General features: G+C 38.8%; 1 protein-coding gene across 2 annotated transcripts in view; it reads right to left on the bottom strand.

Moving 5' to 3' along the window:
- Positions 1–23,666, bottom strand: part of GABRA3 (gamma-aminobutyric acid type A receptor subunit alpha3) — a 236,506-nt gene that overhangs the window by 116,484 nt on the left and 96,356 nt on the right. For both annotated transcript variants that reach the window (XM_055563543.1, XM_055563544.1), the window contains exons 2-3: positions 22,522–22,687; positions 6,917–7,038 (exon numbers count right to left, since the gene is read on the bottom strand). In XM_055563543.1, coding sequence (XP_055419518.1) covers positions 6,917–7,038; positions 22,522–22,661 — 262 coding nt within the window. In that variant the 5' untranslated portion in view covers positions 22,662–22,687. The remainder of the gene's footprint in view (positions 1–6,916; positions 7,039–22,521; positions 22,688–23,666) is intronic.

Consider the following 23,666-nt stretch of genomic DNA (forward strand, 5'->3'; position numbering starts at 1 on the left):
TTAAAAGACTATAAAAGATACTTATTTATAGAAACACAAGCTATTACAAGAGCTATTATTGTAAAGTTGAGTTTAAAAATGGATTTTCTAGGGGATCAAGATGGTGGAGTAGGAAGACCCCAAACTCAGCTCCCGTCAGATATGTATCAAAACTATAACTACATATAGAGCAACTCTCACATAGAATGAGTTCAAGACTAGAAGAATGGCTCTTCTACAAGCAAGGCTGTAAAGAAAGAACTATACTCAAGTCTGGTACATAGGGAAAAGAAGCAAGTTGGTTGGGTCCTGCACCCTCAATGGGTGACCCCAAAGAGCAGGGGGGAATCACAGGCTTGAGGATTCTCCCTGGAGAGCAAATGGTTCAAGCCACATATTAGGCACCTCAACCCTGAGGACTAACACGGAAAAAGAGCCCACTTAGCTGGTTTGGTGAACAACGTGGCTTATTAGAGGACTGTAGGAAACCCAAGACTCCACTTGTGAGGAGCACATGCAACCAACTTGCTTGCTCCCAGTTCTAGCACAGACATATCAGCTGAAAACTGAATTGTTCTCTGGTTGATCAGCCAGGACTGCCCCAGCACACACCCCAAACTGAACCAGGCTCCTGCTCCAACCCATCCTGTTTCAGCACTGCTCCTCGCTAAGGCAGAGATGGTCACTGCCTATGAACATGCGTGCCTAGAGGGAACAGAGCCAGCTGAGGCCTCAGTCCTGCCTCTGGGTAAGGTAGACATCCATTGCCAGTGTGTGTGTGTGTGTGTATGTGCATGTGTGTGTACACATGTGGGCACCAGTGAGGGAACAGAGACAGTTCAGTTCTTGACTGCCTCTGGCCTTGGCAGAGACCACCACTCCCTACACACACATGTATGAACACACTGGGAAAGAAGTGGAGGCAGCTCAGTAGTGGAGCTACAACACTTCCTAGCTCAACCCAGCCTCTAACCAAGGTGCACACACTGCGGAACAAGTGGAATGAATTCAGAAGTGCAGGCTTAAGTCCTCATATCCTGGCCATACCCTCAATAAAGACAGAGACTATCACATTTGGGAGAAGCCCAACTCTCTCAGAGTTCATGCTCCAGCCTCTTGAGTCCTAGCCCCACTCCCACTATTGAGCCTAGGACAATCCCCAGTTCAAATCCAGCTCTGGCTCCAGGCACTCCAAATCCAGCCTTACCTTCCACAGAGACTGTAGCTGATAGAGCACACCAAGAGAAGATGCAACCTGTGGCCACCACATGCCCACCTTTCACACCAAAGCCACTGATCATACACAGACTACAAAGGATGTTCCCACACAAGGATACATACTCAAGACCAGGATTGGTAACTATTTTACCTAATTTCATAGAGACAAACAGAGAAAGTTAAACAAAATAAGATAGTGGAGTATGTTTCAAATGAAAGAATAAAATAAAACCCCTGAAAAAACCCTAATGAAACAGAGATAAATAATTTATCTGATCCAATTCAAACCAATAGTAATAAGAATGCTAACTGAACTTGAGTGAGAATTTCAACAAAGACCAGAAAATATAAAAAAGAACCAATCAGAGCTGAAAAATACAATAACTGAAAGGAAAAAACACACTAGAAGGAATTAACAGCAGATTAGCTGATGCAGAAGAAAGCATAATTGACCTTGTAGGTAGAATATTGGAAATCACCTAACCAGAAGAGCAAAAAGAAAAAAAAAATAATGAGGATTGCTTAAGGCATCTCTGGGACAACATCAAGCATACTAACATGTACATTATAGGGTTCCCAGAAGAAAAAATGTATTTAGTGAAATTATGACTGAAAATTTCTTTAACCTGAAGACGAAACAAATATCCAGGTAAAGGATGCACAGAGTCCCAAACAATAAGGACCCAACACACACAAAAGACATATCATAATCAAAATGGCAAAAGTTGAATATAAAAACAGAATTTTAAAGGCAGCAAGAGGAAAACAAAGAGTCACATACAACTGAATCTCCATAAGGCTATCAGCTGATTTTTCTGCCGAAATTTTATAGACCAGAAGGCAGTGGTATGATGTATTTAAACTTCTAAAAGAAAAACTGACATTAAAAGAAATGTTAAAAGGTATTCTTTAAGTGGGAAAGGTAAAGCTACAAGAAGTAAGAATTTACAGGAGAAAATCACAACACTAAAGGCAAATACATAGTAAAGGTTATTGATCAACCATTTAAATAAGCTAGTATGAAGATTAAAAGCCAAAAGTTGTAAACTTGAGTATAATTACAAAAAAACAGTTAAGTGAAAAATATGAAGATGTAAAATATAACATCAAAAGCATATAATACGGCAGGAAGTAAAAAATATAGATTTTCAGAATGTGTTTGAACTTAAATGATTATCAATTTAAAATATGTAGATATAAGTCAACATATATAAACTCCACTGTAACCACAAATTAAAAACCTATAGATTCTCAAAAACTAGAAAGAAAGGGACATAAACAAATCACTAAAGAAAATCAACAAACTGCAAGAAAATACACTAAAATAAGAAGAACAGAGAAGGACTACAGAAACAACCAGAACATAAGTAACAAAATAGCAATAAGTACATATATACATATACACTTTAAATGTCAATGGACTAAACGCTCCAATCAAAGACATAGAGTGGCCAACTGGACATAAAGGCAAGACCCATCTATTTGCTGCCCTATAAGAGAAGACAAATAGAGACTTAAAGTAAGAGAACACAGAATTATATTGCATACAAATGGAGACAAAAAGAAATCTAGGGTAACAATACTAATATTAGACAAAGTAGATTTAAAATAAAGTCTATAACAAAACACAAATAAGGGCAAAATATAATGATAAAGATGTCACTAAAAAAGAGAATGTAATATTTGCTAACATATATTCACCTAATATAGAAGCAGAATTGGTGATGGACAGGGAGGCCTGGCGTGCTGCAATTCATGGGGTCACAAAGAGTCAGACACAACTGAGTGACTGAACTGAACTGAACTGAACTGAAATATATAAACCAAATATTAAGAGATATAAAGGGAGAAATTGACAATAATACAATAACAGTAACACCCTATTTACATCAATGGACTGATCATACAGACAGAAAATCAATAAGGAAACAGTTGCCTTAAATGACATATTAATCCAGCTGGACTTAGATATATATAGGACTTTCCATCTAAAAATAGCAGAATATTATTTCAATTAATGGGAACATTACCAGGACAGATAACATGCCACAAAATAAGTCTCAACAAATGTAAGAGGATAGAAACTATATCAAGTATTTTTTTCTGGCCACAATGGTATGAAACTAGAAATCAAATACAGAAAAAAAAAATGTGGAAAACACAAACATGTAGACACTAAACAACATGCTACTAAAAAACTGATCAGTCAATAGAGAAATCAAAGAGGAAATGAGAAAATACTTTGATAAAAGTAAAAATAAAAACAAATCACTCCAAAATCCATGGAACATACCAAAAGCAGTTCTAAGAGGGAAACTTATAGCAATACAGGCCTACCTCAAGAAAGAAGAAAAAAATCAAATAAACAATGCAACCTACCACAGAAAGTAATTATAAAAGGAAGAATAAAGCCCAAAGTCAGCAAAAGGAAAGAGATAATAAAGATCAGAATGGAAATAAATTAAAGAGAGACCAAAAAGAAAAGATCAATGAAACCAAGAGCTGTTATTTTAAAAAAATAAAATTGATATGCCTTTAATTAGGCTCATTAAGAAAAACAGAGAAAGGACTCAATTGAACAAAGCTAGAAATGAAAGGGTAGAAATTGCACATGACATCTCAAAGACACAAAAATCATAACAGAATACTATGAAACAGTCATATACCAAGTAATTAGACATCTCATAGGAAAAGCATAAATTTCTAGGAACATACAATCTTACAAGACTGAATCAGGAAGAAATTGAAAATCTGAATAGACTGATCACTAGTACTGAAGTTGAATTAGTAATCAAAAACTTCCAGAAAAAATTCTAAAACCTGACAGCTTCACAGGGGAATTTTGTCTGCTATCATTTTCTCCTCCTTTTTTCCCTAATCCCATAATTTAATCAGTCACCAAATTCTTACATCCCCACAATCACAACCTTCTTTCTGGATAACAAATCAATTTGTGACTAGCCTTTTCTTCCTCCAATACTGCCCTGCTCCGATCTATTATTTATACCAAAGCAAGAGCCATATAGCCTTCATCTAAAACAAACAACACCCAAAAAAAGACCATGAAAATTTATCTTTAACTTTACTTAATAAGTGTATTTATTACAGTGGTATAGGTATAGTGATTTCAACACTATTTTATGTATATTGTATAATTAAGCAAATTAGTAAGTCAATGAGTAATACTTAGACTGGAATTAGTGGTATCAGTATAAACCCATTACACATGCACATACATATATATGTCTACATTGTGTCTATATGTGGTGGTTTAGTCACTAAGTCGTGTCTGACTTGCGACACCATGGACTGTAGACTGCCAGGCTCCTCTGTCCATGGGATTCTCCAGGCAACAATATTGGAGTGGGTTGCCATTTCGCCCTTCAGGGGATCTTCCCAACCCAGGAATCGAACATGGGTCTCCTGCATTGCAGGCAGATTCTTTACTGACTGAGCTAAAAGGGAAGCTCCTACCTTTATATGTATAAATATGCATATATATGGGTGTGTGTATATATATGTGCGTGTATGTATATATACATATATATTATTTTCTATTTTCTCAATTCTGTCTGCTGAAAGATGTTAGAAACAAAGAAACACAATAGCAATGAAAATACTTGGCACATAGAAGTTAGATTTTAAATATAATTTCCCACACAGAAAGATCCCATTTCTTCTTGGAAAAAATGATTGACTGTAAGGCTGAATAAGGGAGAGTACAAGTTAAGTATGGAATATGGTTATGCTATAGAACCTTTGACTGTGTGGATCACAATAAACTGTGGAAAATTCTGAAAGAGATGGGAATACCAGACCACCTGATCTGCCTCTTGAGAAATTTGTATGCAGGTCAGGAAGCAACAGTTAGAAATGGACATGGAACAACAGACTGGTTCCAAATAGGAAAAGGAGTTCGTCAAGGCTGTATATTGTCACCCTGCTTATTTAACTTCTATGCAGAATCCATCATGAGAAAGCTGGACTGGAAGAAACACAAGCTGGAATCAAGATTGCCGGGAGAAATATCAATAACCTCAGATATGCAGATGACACCACCCTTATGGCAGAAAGTGAAGAGGAACTAAAAAGCCTCTTGATAAAAGTGAAAGTGGAGAGTGAAAAAGTTGGCTTAAAGCTCAACACTCAGAAAACTAACATCATGGCATCCGGTCCCATCACTTCATGGGGAAATAGATGGGGAAACAGTGGAAACAGTGTCAGACTTTATTTTTCTGGGCTCCAAAATCACTACAGATGGTGACTGCGGCCATGAAATTAAGACGCTTACTCCTTGGAAGGAAAGTTATGACCAACCTAGATAGCATATTCAAAAGCAGAGATATTACTTTGCCAACAAAGGTTCGTCTAGTCAAGACTATGGTTTTTCCTGTGGTCATGTATGGATGTGAGAGTTGGACTGTGAAGAAGGCTGAGTGCCGAAGAATTGATGCTTTTGAACTGTGGTGTTGGAGAAGACTCTTGAGAGTCCCTTGGACTGCAAGGAGGTCCAACCAGTCCATTCTGAAGGAGATCAGCCCTGGGATTTCTTTGGAAGGAATGATGCTAAAGCTGAAACTCCAGTACTTTGGCCACCTCATGTGAAGAGTTGACTCATTGGAAAAGACTCTGATGCTGGGAGGGATTGGGGGCAGGAGAAGAAGGGGACGACAGAGGATGAGATGGCTGGATGGCATCACTGACTCGATGGACGTGAGTCTCAGTGAACTCTGGGAGTTGGTGATGGACAGGGAGGCCTGGCGTGCTGCGATTCATGGGGTCGCAAAGAGTCAGACACGACTGAGCGACTGATCTGATCTGATGTGATAGAGCCAAAAAGTGCTCAAAAATGAAAATACATCAAAAGTCAGCTTGAAGAGGCTCTCACTAAGCAAATATGGGAAATTAGGAGCAATAATTCTAATCAAAATAGATAATAACAAATAATAATATTAATGGATTACAATTCATTGACTAAAAAAAGAATCCATCTGTTCATGCTGATAGTTGCCTAATTAACTAAAGAGAAGGAAAGCGATTTCTTATAATACTGTCATATAATAAATGTAGATGATTTGGCAAAAGTTGAATATGGACTATAGATCAGAAAATAGTATTATGTCAGGTTATATTTTTTGAATTTATAATTTCATTATAATTTTATAAAATAACTTCTATGTTCTAAGAAAGTACACACTAAAGTATTTATGGATAAAGGGTTATAATATCTGCATCTAATTTTCAAATGATTCAGGAAAAATTTAAATATATATACATCTGAATACTTGCCCTTTCAATATGGCCCATGAAGTATTGTAATATGTTTACTTCCTTATGAGATCCCATCTAGCCATCAGATTTCTCCTCTTCAGAATATCAGGCTGATGTGTGATCAGGGTTTTTAGAACAAAGACATGTTTCCCAGCTGTTCCTGAGATACATCTGCCATCCAGGCAGGGATTGCTATTTTATTACCAGAAATGGGTGTGGCCAAATGTGGTTTAACACCCTATATGCATTTACCTAAGTGAAATTCAGAACCTTCCAAAACCACACCAGAGAGACTAACCACTGAAATGAAGGATTAGGACACATTTCCAGTACTCAGAGGGAAGAAACTCAACTTGATACTAACCTCATTAATCAAAACACTATTAAAGGTACCTTTAGACTCTTCTTAGAAGAAAATACCCAAGAAGATCTTAAAACAATAACTGACCTCCAAGCCCAGGTCGCAGCCGATTGTCATAGCCATCCAGAAGACGATCCAAGATTCTGGTGAAGATAGTGATGTTGTCGGTGCTGTCATCAGGAATATCTGGAGCATGCTTTGGAGAGAGTCTGAGGCAGTGAAAGAAAACAAGACACAAAATAATAGTTATTAATAGCAAATATTTACATGTCTAAACACTTTAATTTGAGAAAATGTCAATCAGTAGATTGGGCCAGTTAAATGGCTTTGTACCTCCCAAACCAGCAGGTACTTTGGCATGAGCTTTAGCAAACATATGGTCCATCCCTATCTATTTCTGCTTTATTGACTATGCCAAAGCCTTTGACTGTGTGGGTCACAATAAACTGTGGAAAATTCTGAAAGAGATGGGAATACCAGACCACCTGACCTGCCTCTTGAGAAATTTATATGCAGGTCAGGAAGCAACAGTTAGAACTGGACATGGAACAACAGACTGGTTCCAAATAGGAAAAGGAGTACGTCAAGGCTGTATATTGTCACCCTGCTTATTAACTTCTATGCAGAATCCATCAAGAGAAACGCTGGGCTGGAAGAAGCACACGCTGGAATCACGATTGCAGGGAGAAATATCAATAACCTCAGATATGACCAGGCAGATGACAGATGACAGAAGGCAGATGACACCACCCTTATGGCAGAAAGTGAAGAGGAACTAAAAAGCCTCTTGATGAAAATGAAAGAGGAGAGTGAAAAAGTTGGCTTAAAGCTCAACATTCATAAAACTAACATCATGGCATCTTGTCCCATCACTTCATGGGAAATAGATGGGGAAAAAGTGGAAACAGTCAGAGACTTTATTTTTGGGGGCTCCAAAATCACCGCAGATGGTGATTGCAGCCATGAAATTAAAAGATGCTTACTCCTTGGAAGGAAAGTTATGACCAACCTAGATAGCATATGAAAAAGCAAAGACGTTACTTTGATAACAAAGGTCCATCTAGTCCAGGCTATGGTTTTTCCAGTGGTCATGTATGGATGTGAGAGTTGGACTGTGAAGAAGGCTGAGCACCAAAGAATTGATGTTTTTGAACTGTGGTGTTGGAGAAGACTCTTGAGAGTCCCTTGGACTGCAAGGAGATCCAACCAGTCCATTCTAAAGGAGATCAGTCCTGGGTGTTCATTGGAAGGACTGATGCTAAAGCTGAAACTCCAATACTTTGGCCACCTCATACGAAGAGTTGACTCATTGGAAAAGACCCTGATGCTGGGAGGGATTGGGGGCAGGAGGAGAAGGGGACGACAGAAGATGAGATGGCTGGATGGCATCACTGACTCGATGAACATGAGTCTGAGTAAACTCTGAGAGTTGGTGATGGACAGGGAGGCCTGGAGTGATGTGGTTCATGGGGTCACAAGGAGCTGGACACGACTGAGCGACTGAACTGAACCCAGCAGTAGAGAAAAACCAGTAGAAATCTTAGACAGATGTCTGTGGGAATAATACCTGGCATAAAGTTGATTTATCAAATTTTGTTTGAGGAACAAGAGGGCCCCAAAACAAAAAAGGAAAATTTTAAATTACCCCTCTTTCTAATCTAGAATATGTTCACAGAACAACAAAGCCAGAAAAACCCTTGAATTGCATATAATCTACCTATATCTCACCCGGTGGAGATAGAGCAACAAAGCAAAAGCATTCCATTAAATGTTAAAGCCACCAGAACTCTTAAGAGATTCCCTAAACTCTCTCATTTTATACATGGGGAAATAAGCTCAGAGAAGATACCAAATTTTCCCACAGTCATATTGCTACTGAGGGTCAGACAGAACTATAATCAAAAATTTCTGATTTTCTGGAGACCCTCAGCTATCTCCTGCTTATCCAGTGTGGATGCCTTTTGCAAGCCTTTCCAAGCAGTAGGTTCTTTGTGCTGGTGTTCTATGTTCAGTCATGTCTGACTCTTTGTGACCCTGTGGCCTATAGCCCGCCAGGCTCCTCTGTCCATGGAATTCTCCAGGCATGAATACTAGAGTGGGTTGCCATTCCCTTCTCCAGAGGATCTTCCCGACCAAGGGATGGAACCCATGTCTCCTGCACTGGCAGGCGGACTCTTTACCACTGTAAAATTGATCAGGCTGATGGCATCATCAACTCAGTGGATATGAGTTTCAGCAAGCTCTGGGAGATGGTAAAGGACAGGGATACCTGGAGTGCTACAGTCCATGGGGTCACAAGCAGTCAGACAAGACTGAGATCCTGAACAACAACAGCAAATTAGCCTTCAATTAAAATAAATCAATTTAAAAATTTAAAAAAAAATCTGGCTAAAGCTGTGACAAATGCTTTCATGCTTTTATGAGAAGCTTGGCGTGGTTTGGCAAGACTAGAAATAAAGAAAGGACATGGGTAGTTTAGTGGAAAGAAAGATATAGTGAAGGAAATGGCTGTTGCCCAGGGTCAAGAAGCATGATGTAGAATCAAGTAATAAACTAGAAGTCAGAAATCCTACGTACAAGTGCCAGCTGTATTCGTGATTTGGAGTAGTCCATTAAAGCCTGTATCACTGTAGGTCTTGGTTTTATCCATTCATACTTTGGATCCAGAAGGTTGCCATTAATAGATATATAATAATTATTCCTAGCATCTAGTTCAGAGAAGGCAATGGCACCCCACTCCAGTACTCTTGCCTGGAAAATCCCATGGATGGAGGAGCCTGGTAGGCCTCAGTCCATGGGGTCGCTAAGGGTTGGACACGACTGAGCGACTTCCCTTTCACTTTTCACTTTCATGCATTGGAGAAGGAAATGGCAACCCACTCCAGTGATCTTGCCTGGACAATCCCAGGGACGGCGGAGCCTGGTGGGCTGCCGTCTTTGGGGTCGCACAGAGTCGGACACGACTGAAGTGACTTAGCAGCAGCATCTAGTTAATCAGAGCAATAAAAGACATAGCATAACAGTTGAGAGGAATCTTGAGAGGCAGTCAATATGTCTTCCTTAAAGAGAAAAATCTACAGAATAGTATGTATGCATGTGTTACTTGCTCAGTTGTGTCTGACTTTTTTGTGATCCCATGGACTGTAGCCCCCCAGGCTCCTCTGTCTATGGAATTCTCCAGGCAAGAATATTAGAGTGGGTTGCCATTTCCTACTCCAGGGGATCTTCCCAACCCAGGGGTCAAACCTGGTTCTCCTGCATTGCAGGCATATTGTTTACCATCTGAGCCACTAGGGAAGCCCACGGAATAGTAGGAACATCTAAACTGAATAGTTTTCACTCTACACTGCCACTCGCTAGCTGGTAAACTGTCAAAAGCCATTTTGAACACCAATTTCCTTAATTCATAAACCTAACTCAATTTACGTAATCATTCAATGTATCTTTAACGAGCATCAACTATGTGCCTATAGAAAAAAACAGAGCAGAAAAAAAAAGGTAAAATAAGGCAAGTAATCTCTCCCTTGCTTACTGGTTTGCTGAGAGAATCAAATGATAAAAGTAGATACACATGGAATGAAAAGGGGAATTAGGTTTAACTAGACTGGAGACATGAATTTGAATTTATTAGTTGAGTGACCATAAGCAAGTTACATAACACCTCTCTAACAGCTTTCTCATTTTGAAAATTAAAATAACTTCACAGATATGTTGTATTAATATTAAATAATGTATTAAAATATCCAGATTTAATATTTAATATCTAAAAGTATTCAAAATTTGTTTTGTCTTCTTTAAGATAGTAGTTTATGCACTCAAATACACTGAAGTGAAGTGAAGTCACTCAGTCGTGTCCAACTCTTTGCAACCCCATGGACTCAAATACAGTATGCAAATGCAAATAATGACAAAATATAGGCACCCTCATCCACCAAAGCCATAAGGAAAGCTTTCACCAAGAGGCACTGGAAACCAGTGAGACTAGAGATGATTGGCTGTTTTAGTGAAAAGAGTACCAGAAATGATACACACACCTTATTTGGAAGCGGAAAAAAGAAGGAAACTAGAGTGCAACGCTAACAAACTGACATCAATATGTTGAGGAGATAAATACAGACACCCTGTCAGGTCTCAGCTTACATTTGGCTTAATCTTCAATATTCTGAATCCATCTTGCATGGGCTGTGGGGAGAGAGGCTGTGGGAGCTTAATTGATTTTGTGAAAACCTCTTTCACGTTTTCCCTTAACTCTCACTGTGGGGAATCTTGACCCTGGTTAGCCTAATTTGATTTCTGGGAAACAGGTCTATGAAATGAATGAAAAGCCATTTTTTGGATTACTGGAAGCGGGTAAAAAGCAGAAACATCAGAGAGTCATAGACAAGCTATAAAGGGCTTCAGAGATTACCTACTCCAGGTGGGTCTATTTATGGGAATTGTAAAGCCCCTGAACATTTTTAATTTCGGTCCAGAATTCTTGAATATAAGGCCCATATACTGTGCTACCTCTTTTACTGAAATAATAAGTTCCTTGACGATGCATTTCTACCCCCTGCTGACTCTGTTTTGATATGTTAGCAGCATTAGCCCCTAATAACTTTTAAATTTTTAAGTCAAAAATCAATGCTTAATGTCATTCCAAAATAATTTTCAATAGACTGCTCTATGATTTTGATTACTTGACTTGATTACTAATAAAATTTTCTCCCAGTGTACTCTAATTATTGCATGGGCAGCTGGAAGCTGGTTTAATTTAGAACCCAAGTTAGAACTCTCTTTTTAAATAACTGGACTGCAACAAGCTGAAGATTCTATAGTTTGGGTCCATTCAAAATAGTTTGGAGGAACAACAAAGCATTATGGTATGTCAGGATTATGGAGGACTTTAGAGATCATGTAAGTATTTCCCTTCACTTTACAGATGGATGGCCTGAGACACCAAAAGAAAGGGATTGTTTAAAGCCATATGCTTATTAAGTTGATGAGACTGATGCAATAACCATGCTTGCTTTGCCTTATATCTATCATTACTGACTGGACAAAATATATTAATAATGCATCATTAAAAATGAAAATGATGTTACTAAGACACTATCTATAGGTTAGGCAAGTTTAGTCATTTATCGAGTCCCAAAGAGTCAGACACAACTAAGCGACTGAATTGAACTGAACTGAAAAATGGAAAAGTGGTAAATCCAAAGAACTAGGGTCAGATGAACTGTTTTAGTCCTGACTCCCACTAACTGACCATGTGAACTATTTCCTTGCATGTAAAATAGGGATAGATCCCCAACTTATAATGCTGTTGGAAGAAATAAGTAAAGAAGATAATAAACATAAAATTACTTTGTAAATGGTAAAACTCAACATACATTGAGGATGATCATTCCTTTTTCGCCAGACTCCTGAAAATGTAATGCTGCTGCTGTTAAGTCACTTCAGTCGTGTCTGACTCTGTGTGACCCCATAGACGGCAGGCTACCAGGCTCCTCCGTCCCTGGGATTCTCCAGGCAAGAACACTGGAGTGGGTTGCCATTTCCTTCTCCAATGCATGAAAGTGAAAAGTGAAAGTGAAGTCACTTAGTCATGTCCGCCTCTTCATGACCCCATGGACTGCAGCCCACCAGGCTCCTCCATCTATGGGATTTTCCAGGCAAGAGTACTGGAGTGGGTTGCTATTGCCTTCTCCGGACACCTTTGAAAGACATGCACTTTTATGCTATGGGAAAAGTTAAACTCACTAAGCGATTAAGTTCAGGATAAGTAAATAGTATCAGTTCAACCACATTGAGGAAGCACCTTAATGTGCTTATGTCCAGGGGAAGCAAAAGAGTCACAGATGTGGAGTCGCTGATGCAGTTCATAAAACAACCCAAAGATAGAAGAAATTTACTTCATTAAAAGGTTGGCATCTTTTTCTAATACTGTATATTTCCTGGGGGAGAACAGATTTTAAAAATAAAGAAAATTCAAAGTTACTATGTAGAAAGTAATATTAACAAGATATATTCATAATATATAAAGAAATATAATATATATATTGGATTCTATAATATATAAGGAACTCATACAACTCAATAGCAAAAGGAAAAATAGTCCAATTAAAAAATGGTCAAAGAAACTGAGTAGGCATTTTTCCAAAGAGGACACAAACAAATTGCTAACAAGTATTGTTGTTGTTGTTCATCATCACTAATCATCAGATAAAAGCAAATCAAAACCACAATGAAATATCAACTCGCCTTTTAGAATGACTTTTTATCAAAAAGACAAGAGATAACAAATGTTGGCAAGGATGTGAAGAAACAGGAACTCTCATGCGCTGTTGGTGAGAATGTAAATTGCTAGAGCTATTATTGTCCAACTCAGTGGACAATGAGGATTAACTGTCCCAGGTCAGTTCAGTTCAGTCCCTCAACCATGTCCAACTCTTTGCGACCCCATGGACTGCAGCATGCCACACTTCCCGGTCCTTCACCATTTCCCAGAACTTGCTCAAACTCATGTCCGTTGAGTCAGTGATGCCATCCAACCATCTCATACTCTGTCATCCCCTTTTCCTCCTGCCTTCAATCTTTCCCAGCATCAGGGACTTTTCCAGTGAGTCAGTTCTTCACATCAGGTGGCCAAAGTATTGGAGTTTTAGCTTCAGCACCAGTCCTTCCAATGAATATTCAGGACTGATTTCCTTTAGGATTGACTGGTTGGATCTCCTTTCTGTCCAAGGGACTCTCAAGAGTCTTCTCCAACACCACAAAGCATCAATTCTTCAGTGCTCAGCTTTCTTTATAGTCCAACTCTCACATCCACACATGACTACTGGAAAAACCATAGCTTTGACTACACAGACCTTTGTTGGCAAAGTAATGTCTCTGCTTTTTAATGTGCTGTCTAGGTTGGTCATAACTTTTCTTCCAAGGAGCAAGCGTCTTTTAATCTCATTGCTGCAGTCACCATCTGCAGTGATTTTGGAGCCCCCAGAAATAAAGTCTGTCACTGTCTCCACTGTTTCCCCATCTATTTACCATGAAGTCATGGGACCGGGTGCCATGATCTTAGTTTTCTGAATGTTGAGTTTTAAGCCACCTTTTGCACTGTGTGAAATCATTTCTATATGGAACCAAAAAAACCCTGAACTTGTGCAAATAGACACTAGAATGGTAGTTACCAGAGATTGGGGTGGTAAGGAATTGGGGAGATTTCGTTTAAGGCTACAAACTTACAAGTTGTAGATAAGTTCTGGGGGTGTGAGATACAACACAGTGACTATAGTCAACAATACTATATTGTAAACTTCAAAGTTACTAAGAAACTATGTGACATGATAGAGACATTAGCTAACTCTACTATATAATATTGCAATATATATAAATGTATCAAACTATAACATTTTACACCTTAAGTACAATGCTATCAATATGTGTAAATTATATCTCAATTTTTTAAAAAAAAGTATGTTTTAAAAATTCCTGTTCAGATCATGTGGTTTTCTGTGACTCTGCATTCCATTCCCCATATACTTTTACAGCTGCAAATTCTAGTACTTTTTCTGACCAGAAACCATAGCCATATCAGATTATTTACCATTTTCCCATACCCCTCATGTTTTTATTGTCCAGGTCCAGTCATTCTGATAAGTGAAAGGGTCAAGCTAAAAATTCAGCACTAGGGATGCCAGCTTTATACTTGGAACTCAGTAACACACATTCTAATGTTTTTACAGAAGCCACTTAAGAAAAAAGAATAAACGTATTTTTGGCTAGAATACGCACAATCCATCTCAGACAGCTGTCCTTTTCTTAAATGGCACGTATAGATTTGTTCTGAAACTAAAGAAGTATTATTTTAAGGCACACACATTCACTATGTGCTCTGCCTATTCACACTGTTTGCTGAATTAAAGTAAAATAAAAACCAAGTCCTTTCTACCTTCTTAGTAACTAAAAGCGACAGCTTCACAGAAACACACAAGAAGATCTGACTACTGTATGTTCTGAATGATTAAATACCAAGGTACTATACCTTAGAGATATGATTTCATATGTGAACGTAAGCAGACATACCTGAACATAAAATGGGTTGTATTCTAAATTTGCAAAGAAATAAAGGTCCAGTCTTCCTTTGAAACAATGCCATAAAAGGCAATTAGTCTTTCAGGCAAGGCTACACAAGTCCTTATTTCTTGTAATTTGTCTGAATGATTGTAATTGCCAATGCACGAGCACTATTTCAGCAACATTTCTCATTAAGCAGACTTTCATAGGCCAGCCTGAGAACCATTTATAACACTGCCTATGTGGAGAAAAGAATTATGATACAAATGAAGGCAAACTACAGTACTAGGAATATTCTCTTCTACACTATTATTATTTACTCTCCATCCCACATCCATGGCCATGACCAAAGCAATGAGGTGGTCATGAGCTCAAATCTCTCAATCAATCCTGGTGGCTAGTATCCTTGCAGTGGAGAGTCCTGACAGTCATCACCTTAACCAAGAGATTCATTTTACCACCAGTAATACTGAGACACCGTTGCCTCCTGACCTGATACAATAGGAAGTCAGAGCATCACTTACCAAGTATTCTTGACCCTGGCTTCAAATGTCCAGCTCTGCCCTGTGTTACAAATTCTGTATTTCTACTTCAAAATGGAAAATGATACTTCTTATTTCTCTAGGTCCTATAAGAAAATTATACTTGCCCAATTGTAGCACTGGCCAGGTAGTCATGTGGCTGAGATATTAAATATTCAGAGGTTGAGGGATTACTATACATAAGTAAATGTTCATGTACACAAAATATATGGACATGTTCCTAATTTTTACTTAAGGGTGACCAAACACATGAAAACCAATACATTGTAGCAATTAATAGCATGTACTCTGAAGCTAGACTGGGTTTCGGTTCTGGCTCTGCTGCTTTTAAACTGTGTGAGCTTTGGCAAGTTACTTGACCTCTCAGTGTCTCCATATTTTATCTCTGAAACAGGAATAATAGCAGCACCTAGTTAGCAGATCTGTTTTAAGGATTATATGAATTAACATATGTAAAGCACTTAGAATAGTGCTTGGCACATAGTAAGAGTTATTTAAGTATAAGCTCTAAAGGAACATGATAGAATATGAAAACTAAAAATAAAGTATTGAACTAAGTTTCAAAAAAATGTAGAGAGCAAAGGAGAATACCAAGTTTTAAGCACTGTCTGGAAAACTGTATCATGTGAGAAGACAAATTGAAAGTGATGAGAGTTATCTTGTAGACAAGAAAGCATGGAGTAGCTCTGAGAGGAAGGAAGTATGAAATAGGAAGGGTCACAGAAGCCTAAAACAGGTAGGCATTAGAGGAAGGTGGACTTCTGTTCGATATAGGAAGCACTTTCCCATCCCTAGAGCTATATGCCCATGGTAGTAATGCAGTTTACTACTGGAGGGATTCAAACTGGTAGGTCAATCATAAAGCATAATGCAAGAATGATTCTTGGTCAGGATAAGAGCTTAGGACTTATGACTTCTCAGGTCCCACACCTGGTTCCTAAATTTTAAGATTTGGAGATTGAATGGTAAGAGTATTAATGTATTGATGCCATAATAGAGATTATATACACACAGAAGAGACTGGACTTTACATACTTGCACTTCAATCAAAATTAGCTTGACACATACCCACTCAACATGTGCCCTACCTGTTCACATTATTCACTGAGTTAAAGTAAAATAAAAACCAAATCCTTAATGTTTCTCTTAGTAACTTAGTATTTATTGGGTTGGCCAAAAAGTTCATTTGGGTTTTTTTGTAAGATGATATGGAAAAACCCAAACAAACTTTTTGGCCAACCCAATACATGTGTAGCCACAGGTGCCAGTTTATGCTGAGATTAAGAGAACTGAGAAAATAGATTTCATGATGAAAGCAGACACTTAGAAGAACCTTTGGAACAGTGGCACCAAGTCAGGCTATGAATATGACAAGGAGATAATTAATTCAACCATTTCCTCTTAAATTCACAATATCTGCTCACCACTGCCACTACTATGGAATCTTGATGCAGAAAAAGTGGTGATTTGGGTTCATGTAAATGTAAGGCCTTGTGCCCAATGTCTATCATTCCTTCTTCTAGATATATACTCGTGTTCAACCTGTTCACTTTCTTATAAGGATAACCTATATGAACTATATCAGCAGGGCTGCCACAGCCTCTGACTTCAAGTAGGCAGAAGATCAGAGGGAAGAAGAAGGGAAAGTGTGGGTATGCAATCTCTTAGCTCTCTCTCTCTGTGAAAGCTCCTCCACTAAAGATCTCTGCACTCTTAAAAAGTTTTATATGACATATCTGCTGCTGGCCTTAGGTTCTTGCTCTATTCCTTGGAGTGTACCTATACCCAGATCATACCTTCACAATTAGTCCCTTTGCAAACATATTCTCCTCAAATAGTCTTAATTGAAATTCTCTATCTGTTTTCTTTGGGATCCTGACTGATACACATCTCAGGTTTCAACAAATTACAGTCAGACAAGGATAGTTGTTGTTCAGTCATGTCTGACTCTTTGTGATCCTATGGTCTGCAGCGCACCAGGCTTCCCTGTCCTTCACTATCTCCTAGAGCTTGCTCAAACTCATGTCCACTGAGTCGGTGATGCCATCCAACCATCTAATCCTCTGTTGCCCCCTTCTCCTCCTGCCTTCAATCTTTCCCAGCATCAGGGTCTTTTCCAATGAGTCAGTTCTTCGCATCAGGTGGCCAAAGTATTGGAGCTTCAGCATCAGCCTTTCCAATGAATGAATATTCAGGGTTGATTTCCTTAAGGATTAACTGGTTTGATCTCTTTGCTGTCCAAGGGACTCTCAAGAATCTTCTCCAGCACCACAGTTCAAAGGCATCAATTCTTTGGTGCTCAACCTTTTTTATTGTCCAGTTCTCACATGCATACATGACTACTGGAAAAACCATAGCTTTGACTATTCGGACCTTTGTTGGCAGAGTAATGTCTCTGCTTTTTAGTATACTGTCTGGGTTTGTCATTGCTTTTCTTCCAAGGAGCAAGGGCCTTTTAATTTCATGGCAGCAGTCACCGTCCACAGTGATTTTGGAGCCCAAAAAAACAAAGTCTGTCACTACTTCCATTGTTTCCCCATCTATTTGCCATGATGTGATGGGACCGGATGCCATGATCTTCATTTTTGGACTGTTGAGTTTTAAGTCTGCTTTTTCACTCTCCTCTTTCACCTTCATCAATAGGCTTTTTTTTTTTTTTTCATCAATAGGCTTTTTAATTCCTCTTTGCTTTCTGTCATTAGAGTGGTGTCATCTGCATATCTGAGGTTATTGATATTTCTCCCTGCAATCATGATATACAGACTGGGATAAAAGATCCATTTGGCATTTACTTGCTACTTACCTTGACCCATCATTAAATTGCTTATATTCAACAATCTTGACCCAGAGTAGTGAAGAAAGCTGAGCGCCGAAGAATTGATGCTTTTGAACTGTGGTGTTGGAGAAGATCCTTGGGAGTCCCTTGGACTGCAAGGAGATCCAACCAGTCCATTCTGAAGGAGATCAGCCCTGGGATTTCTTTGGAAGGAATGATGCTGAAGCTTAAACTCCAGTTCTTTGGCCACCTCATGTGAAGAGTTGACTCATTGGAAAAGACTCTGATGCTGGGAGGGATTGGGGGCAGGAGAAGAAGGGGACGACAGAGGATGAGATGGCTGGATGGCATCACTGACTCGATGGATGTGAGTCTGAGTGAACTCCGGGAGTTGGTGATGGACAGGGAGGCCTGGCGTGCTGCGATTCATGGGGTCGCAAAGAGTCGGACACGACTGAGCGACTGAACTGAACTGAAGGATATTTTCATAACAGTCCAACGTAACACTTTTCACACATACAGTTCTCAGTTGTTAATGGTCAAAATACTGAGCCAGGGAACAAGAGTATAAGAAATATATTACAGGAAGCTGAAATTGTTCCTTGCAGCTTTTCTTTAAAAATTATGGGACTAGGAATCATAGACTGGCATTTTAACCTATCTCTATGATTAATTTTCTGTAAAGTCTTAGAAAAGTAAATGTCCTTTGTTGGAAGCCAATTTTGTCATGCACAAAATAAGGGATCAGATAAGATGCTCTCAACGGGTTTTCCCATGTCTGCTATTCTAAAATTTCTGAAGCCCATATTCCTAAATACACTGTAAGCTCTTGGAAAACAAGGACTGTGTACCCAGAGTATTGTCCAAACATTCCTTATATCAGAGTCAGGTAGGCACTTGATAGAAATGCAGATTTTTAGGCACTATCCCCAAGTTCAGTCAATTCAGTTCAGTCACTCAGTCGTGTCCAACTCTTTGTGACCCCATTAACAGCAGCACGCCAGGCCTCCCTGTCCATCACCAACTTCCAGAGTCCACCCAAACCCATGTCCATCGAGTCAGTGATGCCATCCAACCATCTCATCCTCTGTCGTCCCCTTCTCCTCCTGCCCTCAATCTTTCCCAGCATCAGGGGCTTTTCCAATGAATCAGCTCTTCGCATCAGGTGGCCAAAGTATTGCAGTTTCAGCTTCAACATCAGTCCCTCCAATGAATACTCAGGACTGATCTCCTTTAGGATGGACTGGTTGGATCTCCTTGCAGTCCAAGGGACTCTCAAGAGTCTTCTCCAATACCACAGTTCAAAAGCATCAATTCTTCGGTGCTCAGCCTTCTTTATAATCCAACTTTCACATCCATACATGACCAATGAAAAAACCACAGCCTTGACTAGACGGACCTTTGTTAGCAAAGTAATGTCTTTGCTTTTTCATATGCTATCTAGGTTGGTCATAACTTTCCTTCCAAGGAGTAAGCATCTTTTAATTTCATGGCTGCAGTCACCATCTGCAGTGATTTTGGAGCCCCCAAAAATAAAGTCTGACACTGTTTCCACTGTTTCCCTATCTATTTGCCATGAAGTGATGGGACTGGATGCCATGATCTTAGTTTTCTGAATGTTGAGCTTTAAGTCAACTTTTTCCCTCTCCTCTTTCACTTTCATCAAGAGGCTCTTTAGTTCTTCTTCACTTTCTGCCATAAGGGTGGTGTCATCCGCATATCTGAGGTCATTGATATTTCTCCTGGCAATCTTGATTCCAGCTTGTGCTTCCTCCAGCCCAGCGTTTCTCATGATGTACTCTGCATATAAGTTACTAAACCAAATTCTCCAGGTGTGCAACCTGTTTCCTTGCTTAAGCCTACAGAGAGCTATTGCATTTAGAACATGATTTAAACAAAGTATTGGTTAATAAACCACTGTTGTTTGTTGAAGCTGCTTGGGTAGCCAACCATGTGATTTAATTGAATAATCCACTAAAGGTGGATAAAATAATGCAACAAATGGATTTTATTCAACACACAGAAACATCATTAATAAGGTATGAAAACAAGCAAACAAAAAGCAGCAGCTGTTGAGTATTAGAGCTACCAGCATATACATTTTAATGTTCTATTGGTTTCTATATTTACAGCAAATACAAATATAATGCCAACACTAATATTCAGAGCCAGACTTTTAGTAGTTTTATCTCCTCAAAAGCATGAATTGTATTGGACATGGAAGAAAGTAAAGTCCCCCAAAAAGTTTTTACTATCTCTGTATTAAATATAAGCACTTGTCTCTGCTTTTCCAAGCAGGATATCTTGGCCTTCTCTTTAATATAGTTTTCAAAAGGCTCGATTATCTGACTTTCAAAGCACCAACAGGATATAAGCAAACCAATATAAACAGGAGAGGTGACAGCTAACACTGAGGATGGAGACACAAAAAGAAAAAAGCAGATATAGAATAAACATAATGAACACTCTTTATGATGATCAGAAAGTCACCATGAAGAAGGACTATTCTGTTCAAAATCCTTCTTTAGTATTATTAGATAACTTGTAATATATCTTTTAGAGAACTTTACTCGCAGTTAAAATTAAAAAGCCTTTAACATTTGACGAGGTAAGCTTCATTTATTTAGAACTTTCATCTTATTTAGAATATCTATCATGCCCAATGAAATCAGATACATGAGAAGTTAATAAGATAGAATTAGTCTTTTTTTTTTCTTCCACACTGGAATAAAGAGTAAAAAGGGCCTTGCGGGCCAAGTTTCTAAGGACATATTAGTCTAGTTCTATAGCCCTCAGCCCCAGAGATCATCCTTGAAAATGCTGATAGAAGATTGAAAGACTTAGAGTACACTAAGATAATTGAATACTACTCAGCCATAAAAGCAATGAATGTCACTTAAACTGAGGTGAATGAACCTAGAGCCTGTTATGCAAACTGCAGTAAGTCAGAAAGTGAAAAACAAATATTGCATATTAATGCATATATATGGAATCTGGAAAAATGACACAGATGAACCTATTTGAAAAGCAGAAATAGAGACACAGACATAGAGAATGGACTTGTGGACAAAAGGGGTGAAGGGGAGGGTGGGATGAATTGGGAGATTGGGATTGACATATATAATACACTACCATGCATAAAATAGATAGCTAGTGGGAACCTGCTGTATAGCACAGCAAGCTCAGTTCAGTGCTCTATGATAACCTAGAGGGGTGGGATGTGGGGGGACTGGGAGGGAGATTGAAAAGGGTAAGGAGATATATATATATACACATACACACATACATACACTTATGACTGATTCATGTTGTTGTATGCAGAAACCAACACAACACTGTAAAGCAATTATACTCCAATAAAGAATTAAATTTTAAAAAGAGGTGGTATGTATATACAATGGAATATTATTAAGCCATAAAAAGAATAAAATATTGTCACTTGCAGCAATGTGAATGGATCTAGAAAATATCATACTAAGTAAAATAAGTCAGAGAAAGACAAATATTATGTATCACTTATAAGTGGAATCCGAAAAATAAAATGACTCTCTATATGGATGTGAGAGTTGGACTGTGAAGAAAGCTGAGCACCGAAGAATTGATGCTTTTGAACTGTGGTTCAAACTGTGGTTTTTGAACTGTGGAGAAGACTCTTGAGAGTCCCTTGGACTGCAAGGAGATCCAACCAGTCCATCCTAAAGGAGATCAGTCCTGGGTGTTCATTGGAAGGACTGATGCTAAAGCTGAAACTCCAATACTTCGACCACCTCATGCGAAGAGTTGACTCATTGGAAAACACCCTGATGCTGGGAGGGATTGGGGCAGGAGGAGAAGGGGATAACAGAGGATGAGATGGCTGGATGGCATCACCAACTCGATGGACATGAGTTTGGGTGAACTCCAGGGGTTGGTGATGGACAGGGAGGCCTGGCGTGCTGCGATTCATGTGGTTGCAAAGAGTCGGACGCAGTCGCGACTGAACTGAACTGATACACAAGAGAAACAAACTCACACAGACAGAAAACAAACTCAAGCTTACCAAAGGGGAAAGGGATGGGGGAGGCACAAAAGGCTATGGGATTAACAGATACACAGTGACAAGAATTTATTGGTATATCACAGGGAACAATATTCAATATCTTGTAACAATCTATAATAGAAAATAATCTGAAAAAAGAATATTCATATAACTGAATCACTTTGCTCTATACCTAACACAATATTGTAACTCAACCATACTTCAATTAAAAAAATAATACTTTGACCCAAGTCAATAATTTATCACAGTCTTCTTTTGTTCTAGGAGTTTAGGTACTTACCCGCCAATATCCTGCTTCACAAAGTCCCCAGGTTCTTGTCGTCTTGATTCCACTTGGCCAGTTGTTCCAGGGAGAATATTAATCAGGAAGAGAAGCCCAAGGCCAGCCATGTAGAACTGACTCATTTGTGTGATTATCATCTTCTTGGGCACCAACTTGGAGAGACCTGTGAGTTCCATATTCAGAGGAAGAGGAAAGGAAGAGAAGACAAAGGGAAGGAGAAAGAAGAGATGAAAAAAGAAGATTTTATTTCAACTCAGAACCATTTAATTTTCATAATATACAGTTACTAAATGCTTACTGTGACAGTTCTCCTTCTCCAATGCCACCAAAATTCACTTCTGGCATACCCTTCTTTTGATTATACCAGAGCCCATCCAATAGAAGGCATAGTGTGAAGACTCTAAATCAGTAACCAGAAGTCTTAGATTACAATTTCATCTTTTTCCCTGTCTTCCTCTGACTACGTGAGTCACAGAACTTCTCTCAGCCTCAGTTACCTCTTATAATCCAAGATCCTAAAATAATCTCTCATCTTCACTTTATTTCCCCCCAATCCTGTTTGATTTCTTACTATCACAAATGTCTTTTCATGAGTAATTATGCAATATTGTAGAAAATCTTAGGATATTAGGAATCTCTTTATAGAATTTTTGGGATTGATTCTCATCTTGATATGGTTAGATGGTTTTTCAAAATATAAAAAGGCCTGGAGTAGAGGGACTGTTTCCTCTGAATCAGATTGAGAAACTGCTGAATGATGAGACACAATGTTTTCCCATAAAGAAATATTTGAGGGCAAAGCCAGCCCAAAATAGGGCCACAACATAAAGAAGAAATCCAAGCCTAGTCTCCTGGTACAGAGGTCCCTCCATGGTCAGCAGATTATACTGATTATGTGATTTAGAGTTGTCTATATGCAAGGCTGTTTTACGAACCCTGGCTCGGTGGAGGTTTACCCAGGACATGGGGTTAAGAAAACAGTGTAAAGAGCCACTTGCTTGTATCCTTATGGCCCCTTAGAATCTGTGACATTGACCACCTGAAGAAGACCTAATTCTGACCCAGCACCATACTCTTTTTCAGTCATAGAGGTGGTTTAATTTTCAGAAGGCATAGAAGGATATGGAACATTTTTCCCAAGG

This window comes from Bubalus kerabau, chromosome X, assembly GCF_029407905.1.
Source record: "Bubalus kerabau isolate K-KA32 ecotype Philippines breed swamp buffalo chromosome X, PCC_UOA_SB_1v2, whole genome shotgun sequence".
Classification (NCBI taxonomy): Eukaryota; Metazoa; Chordata; class Mammalia; order Artiodactyla; family Bovidae; genus Bubalus; species Bubalus kerabau.